Source organism: Orcinus orca, chromosome 5, assembly GCF_937001465.1.
Source record: "Orcinus orca chromosome 5, mOrcOrc1.1, whole genome shotgun sequence".
In the NCBI taxonomy this organism is placed as follows: Eukaryota; Metazoa; Chordata; class Mammalia; order Artiodactyla; family Delphinidae; genus Orcinus; species Orcinus orca.
Window position 1 is genome coordinate 5,510,989 of NC_064563.1, and position 18,857 is coordinate 5,529,845.

Genomic DNA, 18,857 nt, shown 5'->3' on the forward strand with positions numbered 1-18,857 from the left:
ACATGAAATTTAGTGCTTGTACAACTGGTTTTCCCCTTCTACCAATCACTGCTGTGAGAGCCTCAGTTTCCTTATCTAGAAAATGAAAATAGTAAAACCCATCAGTAGTTCTCTGTGGAAATTAAAGTATTTTGTGAATTACACAATATTGTAAGAATTTCCAGCACCTAAAACAATAGGCTATGTTCACGTGGACACAGTACATGGTCAAAAGATGGATGAATGTAATGATTCCTTGATATTAATATAGTAACTTAGTAATTAAGCATGCTGTTTTGTTCAGGTATTTACTTCTCCTTGGAATGTCCTTCACCACTTTCACTTCCTTCAGCCTAGGCATGTCCAAATTTTTACGATCCTTTAAGGACAAGCTCAAAAACCACCTCTTCCAAAATCACTCCAATGATAACCTTGATGGAAAAAAATCTCCCTTTCCTGTAATTACCAAAGAGCTTTGTATTATCCTCATCCTCCTTATATTATTTTTCTATATATTTAATCTCCTCTGATTATATATCAATAAAGATTAGAGCATGCCGTCAAACATCTCATTAATCCTAACAATAGTAATAAGAAGAAGAAGCTCTAGAGGGCTTATTATACACCAAAAATCATATGCAGTAGGTCCCCTACATATGAACAAGTTCAGTTCCAAGAGCACACTCATAAGGCCAATTTGTTCTTAAGTCCAACAAAGTTAGCTTAGGTACCCAACTAACACAATCAGCTATATAGCACTGTACTGTAATAGTTTTATAATACTTTTCACACATCTAATACGTAAAAAGCAAACAAACAAAAAATAAAGAAAACATTTTTAATCTTAACAGTGCAGTACCTTGAAAAGAACAGTAGTGCAGTACAGCAGCTGGCCTCCAGGGGCTGGCATCGAGGGAACAGCAGGAAGAGTTACTGACTGGAGGAGGGAGGGGAGGTGGGAGATGGCAGAGCTGAGGGATCAGCAGCAATAGGGGGCGGAGGGCCAGCTGCAGTGTCACTCACGCCTGACGCTGATGGCGCAGGATCTGGTTCCTTGCTGGATTCAATTCTATCCACCCTCTTGAAAAATCGATCCAGCGATGCCTGGGTAGTAGCTCTTTTTTTCTCGTCATAGATGACACGGTAGCACTGGGTTGCATTCTGAGCGGCTGCTGCAACCTCCGTGTACCGTTCTACCTTCTGATCCTGTACCTCAAAAACTAACAGCGCCGCCTCAAGTAAAGAAAATCCCCTGCCGTTTCCTGCGTTGTGAATCTCTTCAGTTACTTCTTCTTCCTCTTGCTTCTCTTCGTCCTTTCTCTGGGCCTCCAATTCCATCAGGTCTTCATTAGTTAAGCCCCACACTTGCATCTTTGAAAGCTCGCAACTTGAAGGTTTGTATGTAGGGGACTTACTGTAGAGTTTGAGAGCGTTTTATATAACCTACGAGGTAGGTACCACTACCACTTTATAGATGAGCAAACAGGAGACAGAGATGGTAGGGCCAGGGTTCGAGCCTGAACCCTAAGCTAAACCCCCCGCATCCTGCCCGGCAGGCCAAGAAGGCATAGTGACCATCAGGTCATCTAGGTGGTTGTGATTTGGCAGAGACCGGAACCCAGGTCTTCTGACTTCAACTCCAGCGTTTTCTGAAGCACTTTACCTGTATCTCTGGCTTTCACACTGACTCCAACTGTGTGCCAAAGGACCTCCGAGAGGCAGCTCAACAGCTGAAAGTGCCCACCCATCACAGCTGGTCCAAATCATAAAATAACTCGGGAAGTGTCACCCACTGGGTTGCTGCTGCCCAGCACTGCCATGAAGGTGACAGCCAGCTTAGTCCCTAACCTCCCTGCCAGGAAGTTGGAGATACACACCTGACCCCCACCCAAACTCACAGGATTTGAAACCAAGGGGGATAGAAACCTTTTAGCCAGCAGTCCCCGGTCTTTTTGGCACCAGGGACTAGTTTCATGGAAGACAGTTTTTCCACGGACCGGGGAGTGGGGAGGAGATGGTGTGAGGATGATTCAAGCATGTTACATTTATTGTGCACTTTATTTCTATTATTATTACATTGTAACATATAATGAAATAATTATACAACTCACCATCATGCTGACAGGAGGCGGAGCTCAGGCGGTACTGCGAGCAATGGGGAGCGGCTGTAAATACAGATGAGGCTTCACGTGCTCGCCCGCCGCTCACCTCCTGCTGTGCGGCCTGGTTCCTAACAGGCCACGGACCAATACCGGTCCATGGCCCGCGAGTTGAGGACCCCTGCGTTTAGCTACTCAGAATAAAATTATTTAGCACAAAGTAAACTTTATATTTTCTTCTTTTCTTTGTGATCATTTAAAACTAATAAAGTTATTTGATTCATTATACAGAAAAGATGCTGAGAGAAGGGGGCTTCATTCTGGTCTGTGGTTTTCCCAGATGACACAAGTTCTGAGGAATACAGAATTAAGTTAGGCAAAGTAGCTCTCTGCTAGCAGACCTTCTTCAGACATTTCCCTTACAACCTACAATGGCCGAGGCGCGGATAACTGGCTCACGCGCTGAGTCTGTGCAGCAGCCCTCAGAGCAATAGAAGGGTTCGTACAGAGGCCCTGGGGGTGTTTATGTAGCTCCCCTACTGTAAAATAGCATTTGCTTTTCTTTTTTCCTCCTCATATTTCGGTTCACGCATATGTTGCTTCATAATCGTGCGTGCGTTTGTAAACACGTTATGGTTCTTTTAGCACTCGCTTATTTTCTCATGCTCAGAAGCCTGAGCAGAACTAAAATGTATCAGTTAAGCAACCTTTAATGGCAGCTGAACTAATTTTGAGTGTAATTCTGCTATATGCATTGGTTACAAGTTTGGCTCTTAGTGTCTCTCATCGTTCCTAGCCACCTCTGAGCAGAGTGCTTATGAAAGAAAAAAAAAATTCATTTTGTTCTAGATAACTGAAGGATGAAAAATAAATTTCAAGAACAAGAGTCCCAGGAGCCCAGGCTGGCCTTTACGGAACTTCCCATGGTTCGATTTGTTTATTAAAAAAAACAAAAAAGTGCTGGCAGGCTTTGAAAACATAAGAGGGGTCAATAACTTGTGAGCACACACACGATCTGTGTTTAGTTTCAACGTGTGTGGCACCACGATTAAGGCAGGAGAGATCTAGTTCACACCATCACTTGCAAAAGATGAGGCAGAATCTGAGTTATTAAATCAGACTGTACGTAAAACACAGGCGACTCATGATTACCTTACTTTTTGATTTACCCATGTTTACTTGACTTGTCTGGCAGACGCAAAAGGCACTTCCGGGACTTCCCTGGTGGTCCAGTGGTTAAGACTCTGCGCCCCAATGCAGGGGGCCCGGGTTCGATCCCTGGTCGGGGAACTAGATCCCATATGCATGCCGCAACTAGGAGTTCACGTGCCACAACTAAGGAGCACGCCAGCCGCAACTGAGACCCGGCGTAACCAAAAAAAAAAAAAAAAAAGAAAAGGCACTTCCTATTGGCGTTTAAGTTGGCGCTGAGAGTTCAGCTAGGTAGCTGAATTGCTTAATTTCAGCTCTGTTGACAGTTCTGTCCCTCGACTTACTCTGCATGCCGGGAAGCCTTTTGGAAAGCCAGCGTTTCAGGTCTCCCAGAAAAAGGAGAGAGCAAAACCTGCAGTCAGCTGTTTCTTGGCAGGGATAGCCCTGACTATGGCAGAAGGCTAGGACGAGCCTAGTGAGCTCTTAGACTTCTTCGGAATCAAGTCTCCACCCTTGACTTGAGAGAATCTCTGATACATCCATCAAGGAGCAAAGCACACTGCCACATGGAACCCAAGCAGACCAAAAATGTTCCCAACATCTCCTGTGCAACGTGAAGAATCTGAGATCAACTGCAGCTAGATTAGTAAATACACTGTACGGCTTAAAAGGAGGTAGGCTTTTCTTTTAGTGTTTGCATTTTATGCAGTTTAAGAAGATTGGCACCTTAAGACTTTCACATAGTTCAAATACAGCTTGAAAAGCACTGTTATTCTAGGTGTGTTTACACGGCATTATTTCTCATGTAAGCATACCCGCACATCACCCGAAAGTGAAAGGCAGCTGTCAGATGACCCTGGCAGCAGGCGGGGGCGTGGGCTATGCTCTCTGGTTTACGAGGTGACAGTTCTCCTTGTCCTTATGTAGGCGAAGGCGCTAGCGTTCCTCCTATCACATCTGCTTGCTAGCTTCCTCTACCTTACGACTCTGTTGTCTTAGGCTTTCTGAGAATTTATTCCATAGTTTCTGTTTTAAAGTTCTCTGAGACTAAAGAAGACACGAGGCAGAACATGAGGCTTAAATCAGATTTCAGAGGGCAGATGGAAAGCACTTAGATAGGAGATGCCCTTAAAGGTCTAACCCAGCTCTCAGCTTTTAAAACTGGGACTCCTTTCATGGGTAGCACCATTTCAAATAAACCATTCTTTTTCAAGGCTTTTCGTTCTTCCAAAATAATAAACTCTTTCTAATAATCTGCTATAAATTAATAACTAATAAACATACCATATGAAAGAAGTAAATTATTACATGTAAGTACTACAAAGTTTTAAAAAATCAGTTACAGAGTATTAAAATCAATCAAATTTAAGAGCAGCTAATGAGCATCGAAAAAGCTCATTTGCTTATAAAAAATCCAAATAGTACAAAACTAAGGAAAGTAAAACACTGGCGCTTAGTCTTCCCGTTAAGTTGCGTTAGCCTAGGATTCTAACAGGTACCTGAACTTAGTGTCAGAATTTTACACAATCTGCAAATATCTCACAAATGCTGCCTCCCTACTGTGAAACTCAAGAGTGCAGAAAACTGTTTCTTTCAGGTTATTTTACGGCAGGCGGCTGAGCTATTTGCTTTCGGTCATTTATCTTCTGCGAGAGCAACTCTGGAGACGCTCAGGAAGAGGGTCCTCAAGGTATTATTAACATCTTAAAACTTAAGAGGTGCTTCCTGGGCCAGTGTGCAAATACACCCTGGAAAGAAAGCCGTGACATCGTGCCCTAGAAGAAAGCTCTGTCAGTTGCCGACAATCAGGAAAACCTATAATTAAAATTTTAATTATTATTTGCTTTGTAAAGTGGCTTACGGGCAATATCTTGATTTATACTCTATTAGGATTTTCAGTGATTTCCCTTCCGGACTCAGAAAGGCTTATAAATGGATTTTTTAAATCCCCAAACTACCAGTTCTAGTCATCTAAAATTTGTACCATTTAAAAAAAAATTTCTTTTTTCTTCCAGTTTAATTGAGATATAATTGACATGCAGCACTGTATAAGTTTAAGGTGGGCAGCATAACGACTTGACTTACATACACCATGAAATGACGATCACAGCAAGTTTAGTGAACATCCATCATCTCCTATGCTACAAAATTAAAGAAATAGAAAACAATTTTTTTCCTTGTGATGAGAACTCTTAGGATTCAGTCTCTTAACAACTTTCATATATAATGTATTTGTACTATTTATAAATGAGAAGTGAACATGAAGAAAGAGAAAGTATGCTAAAACTTTAATCTTGGGTTTCTTGTTGTTGTTAATACTTTGGGTATTTATTCTGCTGAACTTCCTTTAAACCATATTCACACCAACCCCCTCTTTAAAAATGGGTTAAAGTATTTTCTCTTTTGCTCACAATGAAAAGTAACAATCAAAGATCTAGAATTTAATGTATAGGAACAACAGCATTAACAGGCATATGACAAAACAAAGCACTGTGATACGAAAATGGTAAAATAACCCTGTAATAATAAAATACTATGCCACAAATTACTCTAGGTTCCTTAAAAATTTAGTCTTATAAAAACTTTGTCTTTATGAGATAACCAACCACATCCACTCCCCCCTGCCCTTTAGATATTGCTCTTTTTTTTTCATTCTTAGCCACCCACTGTCTTAATGAAACATACATCAATTTTTTAAAACCCCACTAACACAGACATTTCTCGTCAAGAGAATATGAACATATTCCTCATAAAAATAATGAACCACTGTATAAAGAATAAGATCGAAATCACTGTAACACAAAGCGTACTTCTATGTTTTTCAAGTTGTATAAGAAATTTATTACCGTATTACTTTATTTTAGATTTCTTAGAGTGGAAAGTTTGCTTGCTACATTGATAGCAGAGAGAACACAACTTATCCTGCATAATCGAGATCCCTTAAGAGGTAACACAGTTCAGTGGTTAAAAGACTGACTTGCTAGGTTCAAATTCTGGTCCTGCCACTGACCAGCTGAGTAACCTTGGCTGAATTCCTGTGTATTCCGTGCCTCAGCTTCCTCACCTGTGAAATTATGACAATATTATCTCTCAGGGATGTTCTGAAGTTGCCATGTTGTGAAACTTATGTAAGTGCTACCCACTGCTGATGTGATGATTCTTCTTTTGGATGCACACACAGCTATGTTAACAAATATAAATAGATGGCATGAGAAAATACGATGTAAGCAGTTTTTAAAAATAAACTTTAAGAAATTTTAGAATCGTTTTAGAGCTATAGAAAAACTGCACAGATAGTACAGAGAGTTCCCATATACCCCGCACATAAGTCCCCTTATTCACATCTTACGGTGTAAGCAATCTTTAATGATAGCCCAATAATGGAAGGACATTTACTATGGTAGTTAAAACTACAAATTTAATTAACCTGTAATCTCAATAACCCACCTATCTGAACCAAACTTTGAAACTTCTAAGTACTGTATTATAATGAGTACGTGCTGAATTTCATGTTTTGGTAATAGCACTGCACTTACTGTACTAAGGTAGGATGTTTTATAGTCTCATTTAAAAAGGAATAATAAAATGAAAAAGTTATTTTACTGTGTGTGATTACTTCTATATATATATTGAAGTTGCAAATTAAAACGTGTGAAGAAGAAAATAAAGCTGGGATATTTAAACAGATATTACTTCATAGTTTTATCTCAAGACCATAAGGTAATTAAAGCTACATAAGGGCAATATGGGTGAATACATTTTGAGACGAGAATTTTTAACTTAATTATTTGCTGACTGTTAGAGAATCACATTTACAATAATGCATATAATACAAGGAAGATTTTTCTGGGTTATTAAGGGAACAGAGGTAGAGAGGTACACCTGCAGAAATGTTCAAAGACAGCTCAGGCCCATGGCGTTAAGTGTAGGCATATTCACTGTCCAATTTAGCAGCCACTAGTCATACATGGAGAATTAAATTTAAATGAATTAAAATTAAATTAAGTTAAAAATTAAATTCCTCAGTTGCACTACACTTCAAGCACTCAGTAGCCGCGTGTGGTTAGTGGTTACTGTATTGGAAAGTGCAGCTGTGGAACATTTCCACCACTGCAGAAAGTTCCATGGAACAGAACTGCTCAGATAGCCACAGACTGTTTCACTAATCACGCGTAAGCCGAGTCTCAACCCAGAGCCTTCACCTCCTAACCAAACAATTTCTATGAAACTTGCCAAAATGAAGCAAAGGGACCCAAAGGAGGCTTACATCTCATTTTCTGAAGTGTTTAAGGGGATGAAAGGGAAGAGGGTCTGGCTAATTCTCACATCAGACAAACGGCCACCAAGCAATGGAAACCGTGCTGAGGTCCTCAGAGCCGTGGCTGTACTCACGTGGTGGGGTGGCAGGGGCCAGCGGCCAGGGGGACTCCTCTTCGGGGGCACATGTCCTCACTAGGGGAGGGGCCCCCATATGGGGCCTTCGCACTGGTGGGACCTTCCCCATTATGGGGCTGGGGTTCCTGCCAGTGAAAAATGGGAAATTTCACTGTTAGCCAGCTTTGAGTCTTTCCCTATGTGAGATATTAAAAATGCTGCTTACTGGATTATTCAGTTAATTCAAAGCAGGGTTATATGAGATAAATTCTCAGAACTGATTAACCACGACGTGTGATGATTCTCCCTGCCTCTCAGTCTCCCAGGAAAAATAACCAGCAGCGGGACTGCAACTGTTCAAATCTTAGATCGAGTCACATACCAAAAAGATTAGATTGAACCAGACGACAGTTTTCCCAATCAAGATAAAAAATCAGGATAATTGTTTTTTAATGATCAGTGATGGGCAGTGGTGGAAAGAGAAAATGTAAGCAGATGTAATAAAAACCTCACAAAATCCCATGGCTCCTTATTCTCATCCCATGCAAACGTCTAAAATGAGAGCTAAAAACGAGAAGCAAATGCTTGAATTCCATCCACTTACTCCTCCTGACCGTTTTGTGATTTGGGAGTGATTAATGGTGATCAAATGGTCAAAACAAGGATCTGTTGTTGTTTCTTTAAACGAATTTTAAGAAATCCATGTAAGCAGTCTGTTGATGCGTAATAATGTGGCTAACGATAAAAATCCCCCATGAACGCTTTCATGCACAAAATGTTTTCTACTGGTGCGAGATGAGCATTTCCATGGTTTTAGCTGTAACGTGCACACTTACGGTGGAATATTTCTACTGACATTCTGAAATGGGAAGAATTACCCTAAACTTCTCCAGTTCAAACTCCTTTTGCCTGTATATTTTACAATGGCATACTTTAGGGCGGTAAGGTCAGAGGCCCATATTAATAAAATACTGTGGATTCCCCTGGATGAGGGATAACATCACACTTCTAAAAAGCACTGAAAATGAGACAGGCTGGGACCTGGGACCCTTTGCTGCAGTGCCTGCACCTGGAAAAACGTCTCCTCCAGCAACAAAATACAAAGTAACTATAAGGTAAGGGACTAAAAATAGCTGTGTGCATGCACAGTTGGGGCAAATTATGGACAAGAAGATACAAAGAGACCACAAAAAACCCCAACTGCCACTTCTGAAGAGCCGGGAGCAAAAGCAGGGCACTGTGCATGCCCCCTGCACTCAGCGCCACCTAAGGGTGGGCAGACCACCTAAGCCACACCTCCGGCCCAACCCCCAGACACATCCCTACCCTCACCCCACATAAGGAACCAGCTCGTCCCCCCTTGGGGAGCGAGCAAGCAAGGGAACGTTTTACTTGTTTCTGATCCCCTCTGCTGCAGCAGGGGCCCCAATAAAGCCTTGCCTGAACTTCTTGTCTGGCCTCTGATCCATTTCTTTTGATTAAGGAAGCCAAGATCTCTGGTCGGTAACAAAAAGATGCGAAAATTTCAGTTTGTGGTTTACTCTGAGATGCAAACAGGACTTGTGCACTGAAACACACGATTTTTCCTACCAGGTACCACAGATGGTGGTTCTGCCAGATTTGCTTCTCCTAATCTCTTGAGTTGCAGCTTTCCCCTCTAATCTCTTATAATTACCTGTGCTCCCAGACAGCAATCAGAGGTCAGGTTACTGCAAAGTACACTTCTCTGTCTGTCCTACAGTGAGACTGGGGGATGGAGAAGGGAATCGTAAGCAGGAAAAGCTACTTTACATAAAATTAGATGATAGATTTGAATATAAATTATAGACCTAAAAGAGAAATTATAAACCTTCCAATTCATAACAGAAATGCCTTTCAGATAGTTGGAAGGTATCTAGAATCTAAGTACTTAATGTAAGTTTGAATGTTTCCCACAACAGGAACTAACATCCTCCTTGATTAGTTTCTTATCAGTATCCTTATGGCAGGCCCTGCATAAAAGTATTAATTTAGTAGAACATTTCCTAATTGTATTCAACATCTTAATTGTAGTGAGTGAATTAGGTTTAGCTGCTGCGGCAAAGTACAGTTGTAGAAATTTAAATTTTGACACAAGCAGTATGAAAAGCAGTTCCAGAGTATATGGTCAAACAAAAACACTGACATAAATATCAAAGGCTACATCAAACATCAAAGGCACGCCTGCCTTTCAGGAGCTGACCAAAGTTCCCAGGAGTGGGACTGGAATGCTTCACTGCCAGAGTTTCATTCTAAAAAGATTATGAGGTCACTGACCCGGACAGTCTCAATCAAAATGAAATTCTGCTAGACTTCCTGTCTACCCAGAAACACCCTGATATTCTCAGATCAAAACTTCTCCACAATAGGCTTATCCATTAGAAAAAAAAAACTGCCTTAAAGAGAATGCTTTTTAAGAACAGAAACTTATCACAGGGAACTCTACTCAGTATTCTGTAATGACCTATATGGGAAAAGAATCTGAAAAAGAATGGCTATGTGTATATGTATAACTGAATCACTTTGCTGGACACCTGAAACTAGCACAACATCGTGAATCAACTATACTCTAATATAAAATAAAAATTAAAGAAATAGAAACCTATTCTTCCGAATGATACTCACTTTGCTATATAGTCTAAGTTTTCCTGTGACTTTTCTTCCAAGTCACACCATGCTAGAACAGGACAGCAGTGCCTAAAACTACAGAGAATGTTCTGTTCTGAATTGTGAAAGAAAATTATTCTTCATAAAGCTGAGGCTAGCTGAAGCGGCCATGCACGGTACTGCTGGTTCCCTTTCCCAAAGACAGCTGGTGGAGAGGGCCTGACACCCTGACCCCTACATCCAGCTGCAAGGATGCCCTGGAGAAAGAAATGCCTCTTTCTAATTCACCCTAGAGGCCATATATGTTAACAGAGGCCCTGAAGACCACTGTATATAATATCACATTGCACTGACTCTAAAATGATGATGAGCTCTTACTCTGAACCACTAAGAAATTTAAAAATGGCCAAATTAAACTATAACTGATTTCTTATCACAGAAAAATCATACTTATTGAATGGGCTCTCATGATAAGCAGAACATGATATATGCTAATCTTTTTATTTGTGCTCAAGAGTGATATTATGGAAGCCAAATAATGGATTATTATTAGAACTTCTTCACGTTCAGATTTCAAATCTTCCGCCTCACTTTTCAGCTCCAAGATGACCGTTTGACCGCAAACATGGCCCTTTGTGTCATCAAGAGCCTTGCTGACGCAGTGTATCTTGACTGTTGCTCTAGTACTGTCCGTGGAATTTTCTTCCGAGCTGCTGACACCCTTTTTACAAGTTTTTGTTTGCTTGCTGTTTGGTTTTTTTTTTTGCATGCACAGGCAATAACAACTGAACTCACAACAGCTACCCGGCCCAAAGCAATTGATATTAGAAATGTTAAAACATGGTTGGGGAGGGCTTCTGAGAATCGCTAAGCTAGAGTAATGGGGCTCCTGAGGCCAGGGTTCTCCACTGCTTTGTCCCGTCCACCTAACGATTCACTCATTCCTCAAATAGTTATTAAGCTCCTAGTCTGCGATGCAGGTACCAAGTTAGGGAGAGAGCAGAGCGCAAAGCAGGGAAGGACACTCCCCTCAAGGACCTTAGGAAGAGACTGGCATTCATTGAAAAACACAGAAAATTAATACAAAGCTACAATTATTTTAAGTAATGCAGAGAAGAGGCACATGGTACCATAGTAACATACGACTGATCTACCCTCGTCAGGGAGGTCAGGCAATACCTAAGGAAAGAGGGGAGAGAGAAATATATCAGGCAGAGAAAAGAGCACGTGTAACGGGGAAGAGAGCAAAGAACTTTTCTGCATGGATGACTGTGCCCTGCGGAAAGGACTCTAGACATTTTGAGGACTATTACATCAGGGCTCCAAACCATACCAATACTGGGGAATCCTAAATGCCATTATGTCCCGGTTCGAATGGGGCCTTATGGGGGCGAGGGAGCGACTGGAGTTATTTCTTGACTTCAAGTGTGTAACTGGGAGACCCTCAGATGGGTCTCTGATATGGGGAGTAAGTGTCATTCGGGTGTGAAGGACTGAGTAGAAGCCTCTGAAACTTTCCCCCGCAAGTGTATTCCTCACTCAAGATGGTAACTCAACAGCAATACCGTGTATACTGGGAAGACCTGCCGAGATGAGAACACTACCAAAGCCTTAGAGAGGAAGAGCAGTGGTCCCTCCTTCTACCGTCTTTTCTATACTTCTAATGACCCTGCAGAAAAAATAACGATGGACCACTGCAAGCTAAAAGTGGTGGAAACCCCGAATAGAACTTGCTGTGCTAGAGATGACGTTATACAGCTTCTGGCACTGGGCACCCAGCTATTTGTGCGAATATGGCAATTACGGTCCATGGGCAGAGATAGGCGACTTACTCCCTTGTCTGCTGGTGATGTGAACTCTCCCGATCTCCCTCCAAACTTAGTCTGCAGGGACCCGGACCATCTTGACTTTCCACAGTACGTGACTCTAGTCCACTATACGGACGACCGCGTGTTAACTGGAGCAAGAAATGGGAAGCAGCCTCGTGGGCCTAGTGAAACACGAACACCACACACCACAAAAAACGGCTGCTTACGTTTTTAAGAAGCCTAGGGCTCCAGGACGGGCTGAGAACATCCTCTCTAAGGAAAAGAACAGGTTGCTTCTTTCAACATCTACTGCGAAGAAAAAGGTGGGCCTCTTTGGATTGTGGAGCACATGCACATTCCATACTTTATAATACTGTTCGGACCCATTTATCAGAGACTTGGCGGCGGCCAGTTTCAAGAGTGACCCAAGTGATAGAGAAGACTTTTGCGGCACATCTAGACGATGATGGATCTGGGGGTGCAGACCTATCCTCGATGGCTAAGGAGTGCCAAGAGAGACGTCACACCGCAGATCCCTGGGGTTCTGGGGCAGAGAACAACGTTCCGTTTAAAAAACAGCCCCTAGTATGTTACGGGGCCCAGGGCCTTGGCATACCCAACCATGGTCAACAAATGACCCTCTGACATAAAGTTAGATGGGCAAAGAAAAAACCCACTCTAGGGTGGAAATGGCTTACCTGGGATTAGGCCCAAGTACGTTCAGAGGGCACAAGGAAATTACATTTACAGGTGACCCAGACTCCCATACGACGGGTGATCAATAGACAGAGAAAACAGGAATTCAGACAGAGCCCCAAGTGACCTGGGGCTACACCGCAGGGTCATTCAGCAGTGGACCTGAGGGACCGTGGGAAGGAAGCGTGGCGGGTGAGGACACAGGGCAGCCCTGGGCACTCACGCCACGTGGGCGGAGGGAAGGCCTGGGCTACAGACGCACCCTGGCTCCGGGGCAGCAGCGAACGGACAGTTGGTCAGGGGCCTGGGGAACAACAGGGACAGAGGATGTGCTGAGGAGGTCTGGGAAGGATGGATGCAGGTGGCACAGGTCAGGTGCTTTCTGTGCTTCAGGCTAATGCCCACCAGGAAGCATCCCCCAAAATGTCAACATGTGTGCTGTCAAACGTCAACAAAAGGTGGACAGGACGAGTCATTCTAGGGCTGCCAGCCGGCCTCCCGCTCAGGCCAGCAGAGAGTTGATACCATGGGCCTGTGAAGAGAGTGGCAGAGGCTCTTCCTCTCACCAATGCTGGAAAAGTTACTGCAACTGCTACATGTCTCACCTGCCAGCCACAGACACTGATACCAAGCCCTGGATACGGCATCATTACTCAAGAAGACCCATCACTGACTTGGTGTAAGATCAGTTCCATGGGAAGAGGGGCAATGATTTGTCTTTACCACAGTGTTTGGCTTCCAGCTCCCAATACTTGTGCTGCCACCACTGTCCCTGGGCTTATAAAATAACTGATTTCTCAATAGGATATTCCACAAAACACCACCTTAGGCCAAGGCACCCATTTTATAACAAAGGAAATGTGGCAATGGGTCCAGAACCTTAGAATCCACCGGTCTGACAATGACTCATCCTCAAAGCTGGCCCAACAGGCAGGGAGAGTGGTCTACTAAAAAGTAACCCAAGAGGCATCTTAGGATAACTTCCTGCAGAGTTGGAGCCCTGCCCTCCAGGATGTGGTATAGGTATTGAAGCAATGGCTTCAATATCTGGTCTGCATTACCGAGAGCTACGATACTCAGGTCTGGTAACCAAAGGATGAAAACAGGATTGGCCTTTGTCATCATCAATCCCAGGGACCCACTTGCAAAATTTGTGTTTCCCATCCACACAACGCTCGTATTCGCCAAGTTAGAAGTCCTGATTCCTAGGCAGGAGTGGGGGATGATTGTTTCCTCCAGGGGACACGCACAAGTTCCAATAAACTTGAAGCTCTGACCATCTCCTGGTCATTCTGGACTCCCTGTGTCAATACACCAGCAGAAAACAGGTGGTCAGGTGACTGCTGGGGATGTTCCATCCTGATATCACGAGCAGCAAAGACTATGGCTACACAGTGAGGGAGGAGAAGATGTGTCCAGAACTCGAGGGATTCATCAGGGTGTGTCTAGGTGCTTCCACAGCCAGTGGTAACCATAAATGGGAGATTTCAGCACTTACGGCTCAACAGCAACAAGGCAACCAAGGGCTCAGACAATGGAGGGAAGAAGGTCTGGGTCATCTCAGCAGGCCAGCAATTCAAATCAGACCAATTTGCTACCGGTGAAGGAAATCTGGACCGGGTGACAGATCGTGGTGCTGAGTCTCCAGGCGAGCTGCAGCAGTGGAAACTAGTTTGTTTCTCCTCTTGCCTCAAGGCTCTGGCATGTGATTACAGCAGGGCTTCCCCTTAAAGGGGACTCAGGTACTGCCTGCACTTGGATCTCTGGTCGCTGGGAGGAAGTGAGGGCGTCTCACTCTCACAAAAGCTGAGGCCCCATGTCGTAGTACGGAAGCGATGGTGTCTGGCATGGGTGGGTCTGAGTGGTAAAGGGGCAGATGATCCTGGAGCCCTGGACGTACCACTTGAGGTTCTCGCACCCTCTCCTGTCTTGTTTCAGCTGCTTCATCAGTACTGGTGTCCCTGGTATTAGTCTGGCAGTGCCTGCTCATGCCTGGGGGCAGTTCTTGCCTCTCACTCCATGGCTTCTGAGTTGACATGGCTTTGGAGCTACACTTTCACACCACCCATCAACTACCTGGGGGTGTGGAGGAGGTAATACGTTGGAGGGAAACCTTTGACCAGTGGGGGACAGGCAGCAGGGGAAAAATTCTTCTTCCCTTCTCCTCTCACAGTGCATAATCTTAGGACACAGTTCAGAGGATGCCTTGGCCTGTGACCTTATAGGATTGGGCAGTCCCAGTAGCTTACACACGTATGCGCTCTCCCTCCCACCAAACTACACACTTCTGGTCCCTCTCCCTCCTGGGATGCTATCCCCCGATGAAGGAACGGCACACAGCTTGCTGCTTCAGGCTGTTTTTCTGGGGAACCTAAGCTAAGATGAACCTCATAGGAGTGGTGTCTTTATGATCTGTCCACTAGGTCATTCATTCCTTTGGTGCTCAGAGGTGGCAAGTGAAGCCACAGGCAGAGCTCAGATCACTCAGAGAGGGAGACAGAGTGAGAAGAAACGAGGGCCTAACACGTCGCCTGTCAATGGCCATAAGGATAATGGCTAGAACAGAAGATGGGCACTGGCCAGAGAGGTGGGTGAAAAACTGGCAAGTACTGATGTTACCACGAGGGAGTTTACTAGGGCATGGAGAAAAATCTGTCATTTGGGAATTCCCTGGCGGTCAGTGGTTAGGACTCTGTGCTTTCACTGCCGAGGGTCTGGGTTCGATCCCTGGTTGGGGAGCTAAGATCCCACAAGCCCCATGCCCAAAAAATAAAAGGAAAAAAAGAAAAAAAAATCTATATCTAAGGAGCTGTTCCTTTTTAATTATGTTAGATGCTGACTGCTGTGGCTACTTGATATGATGTATTACCAAAGAAAATGAAATGATATGCAAATAAAAGTGTGGTAGAGGAAGTTTTTTCAAACCACATTTTATCGGGGCGGAAAGACTCCAGGCAAACTGTGTAAGAGTGGAGGAATCAGAAACCAGAGAGCAGACCTCCTTCTCTGCCTCTCTGGAGGGCAATCTGGTGGGGATCCAGGCTGAGAAGAAGATGATCCGGTGGTTATTAATTTACAAAATTCTGTCTTTTAAAGTTTTCTCTTTCTTTTGATAAAAAGCTTAGATATCTAAAAAGAAAAGAAAAAAGGCTTGTAACACAAACTTTCGTAAGGAGATACTATAGAAGAAACACAGAAAGCTCAACTTCCTGAATAAGGCACTTTGGGAGACTTAAAACTATATTTCACAGCAACATTTTCTTCCTTACACACAGGAGGACGTGGGAGTTCATAAAAATGCTTTATATGTCTTTATGAACACTGAGGATCAGAAAACAAATCTTCCTTAACACTCAGAATTTATCACAAAGCCTGCAGGTATGAAATAATGTCAACTGCTGATACAAGAAGCCACACAGTCATTAAAAAATTTAAAATTAATTCTATATACGTATCAGTCACAGAATTAAATTTTTTAAAATTTAGAAATGTTGTAGTACTCTTCTTTAGCTCATTAAAACTTCTATTTATTTAATTTAATGTATTGCAATCAGCTCTGCCTGATTTTCACTATAATTTCAATATCTGTGAGTCTGTTTTGTACATAAGCTCATTTGTATCATTTTTTAAAAATTAGATTCCATGTATGAGTGATATCATATGATATTTGTCTTTCTCCAGACAGGTTTTATTTTCACAGCATGTATTACACAGACCACATTTAAATCTAAAGTTATAGTTAACAACATAAAAGGCAAGGAACTAAAATCTAAATTGTAACTAACAATATGAACACTGGGGAACTTCAATGTAAATAAATATGATATGTTCTTGAACACGAGTGTCTCAGCAGTGGTAAATACATACAAGTGTTTCAAAGGACCCAGGTGGAGAGTTTTATTTGCTGTCCCTGCTTCTGGTAATGCAAAAACATATTTAAAATCTTTAGCTCATCATACTGCCTCAAGTGCTGTATAGTTAAACAGCTGTCTTTCAACCACCACAGCACAAAGCCATCTCGAACACACTCTAACTTAAAAATAAGGCAGAATCAGTGTCCCCGATCCACAATGTTGGGGGCTACTCTGGGCACGTGAACATGAGAACCAGGTCAGTGGGCTTTTCTGCAATAACACAACCCTTTGCCTGCCTCCTGAGAGACGGTGACATATCCTCCACATTAAGCTCTCCGTCCCCACAGAAGATGGGCACTGGCCAGAGAGGTGGGGTGAAAAACTGGCAAGTACTGATATTACCACGAGGGAGTTGACTAGGGCATGGAGAAAATCTATTATCTGGGAATTCCCTGGCAGTCAGTGGTTAGGACTCTGTGCTTTCACTGCCGAGGGTCCAGGTTCGATCCCTGGTTGGGGAACTAAGATCCCACAAGCCCCATGGCCAAAAAAAAAAAAAGAAAAAAAAATCTACATCTAAGGAGCTGTTGCTTTTTAATTATGTTAGATGCTGACTGCTGTGGCTACTTGATATGATGTATTACCAAAGAAAATGAAATGATATGCAAATTAAAGTGTGGTGGAGGAAGTTTTTTCAAACAGGCTGATTCTGATTCAGGCTTAAGTGGATGGATGGTATTCCAACAACTCTAATTCACCGACAGGCACAACGGCTGCCTGCCAACACCAGGGTGGATTCTGTTTTCATCTGATGCTTCAGAATACCCAGCTGACACACGGCCAGGTCAGGTGACTTCGGAGGTTTAAGAGCTGGCCTAAAAACCCCAGCATTTTTACACTAGACTTCAGTCTCCAAACAGTCCATTCTATCTTTAGAATTCTAACTACAATGTGAGCAGCAAAGGGTTTTGAAGAAAGGCCTCTAGGTGCTTCAAATTTCCTGTGCTTGGTTCAGCAGCCTATCGGGCTGTCTGACCACAAACAAGTCTCAGGACTTTTTTTTTTTTTTTTTTAATTTTTATTGGAGTAGAGTTGATTTACAATGTTGTGTTAGTTTCAGGTGTCCAGCAAAGTGATTCAGTTATACATATACATATATCCACTCTTTTTCAGATTCTTTTCCTATATAGGTTATTACAGAGTATTGAGTAGAGTTCCCTGCGCTATACGGTAGGTCCTTATTAGTTATCTATTTTATACATAGTGGTGTGTGTGTGTTAATCCCAATCTCCCAATCTAACCCACCTCCCCACTTCCCCCCCTTTGGTAGCCATAAATTTGTTTTCTATGTCTGTGAGCCTGTTTCTGTTCTGTAAAAAAGATCATTTGTACCATTTTTAAAAAATCTCAGGACTTAAATACCCAGCTGTAGCCCTGCAGGGGTCAACAAGGACCAGTTCTAGGGAGAGCAGGAAAGGAATTGGGGGGGACAAAATGGTAGGAAATGCCTTCCCCCCCAGTCCAAGTCAAACAATAACTCAACTCTTTATAGCTATTTAATATCTGAAAACTAGTCTCCTAAAAAGTGAAATTTACCAGTCTAACAGAAATCAACGTAACTAGACTGCAACATTGAGTCTGATCTTATTTTTACCCTTTACCTCAGTATCTCACCTAACAGCTGTGTATTTCAAAGCCCTGACAGATTTGTTTGACTGACATGATCTGTGACCACTTCCTTTCTATCAAGAAATACAGTTTTCTCCTTTTGATGCTAAACTATTTCTGTTCACACAGTACGAACCCTTTGGTCTGTTTAGACTCTGGGGTACAAATGTTAACATGGATATCATGCAGGTCATTATTTTACATCTTATTAGGTGTTTATTGAAAAAGATAAGAACGTCTAGGATTAATAAATAGAGTTTTTCTGTCTCCATGAGTGGCTCATCTGGATACACTGTTGAGATCCGGCAGGCTTGAAGGCCACCGAAGCTGCGACTGGGCAGGTCGCTGAGAGAGCCATGGTACTGGAGTCGTACATCTGGCTTGTGGGATGGGGCTGGGATCTACAAGGCATTTTGGCTGAAGATGTTAATCTACTAAACATGTTAAAATAAAGGTCTATCTTTCCATTTTCAAAAGCTGGCGTCATGGGACGGGGATTGCAAGCTGCTTGAGGGGAGGGGTGAAGACAGCTGCTAAGAGAACAGCCTGGAGAATATTCATTGTAAGAGGGTGTAGCATTCATTCCAGGTCCCCAAGGTTCC

The 18,857-nt window shown here is 43.0% G+C and overlaps 1 protein-coding gene across 11 annotated transcripts in view; it reads right to left on the reverse strand.

Annotated features, from left to right (window-relative positions):
• UBE2E2 (ubiquitin conjugating enzyme E2 E2) overlaps positions 1-18,857 on the reverse strand; it is a 369,862-nt gene that overhangs the window by 142,167 nt on the left and 208,838 nt on the right. For 5 of the 11 annotated variants that reach the window (XR_004484369.2, XM_033431977.2, XM_049710135.1 and 2 more), the window contains exon 4: positions 7,623-7,750. The exons of the other annotated variants lie outside the window; for them this stretch is intronic. Coding sequence is in view for 4 of the 5 variants with exons in the window: in XM_033431977.2 (XP_033287868.1) it covers positions 7,623-7,750 (128 nt within the window). In the remaining variant the exon portion in view is untranslated. The remainder of the gene's footprint in view (positions 1-7,622; positions 7,751-18,857) is intronic. 11 annotated transcript variants of the gene reach the window in all.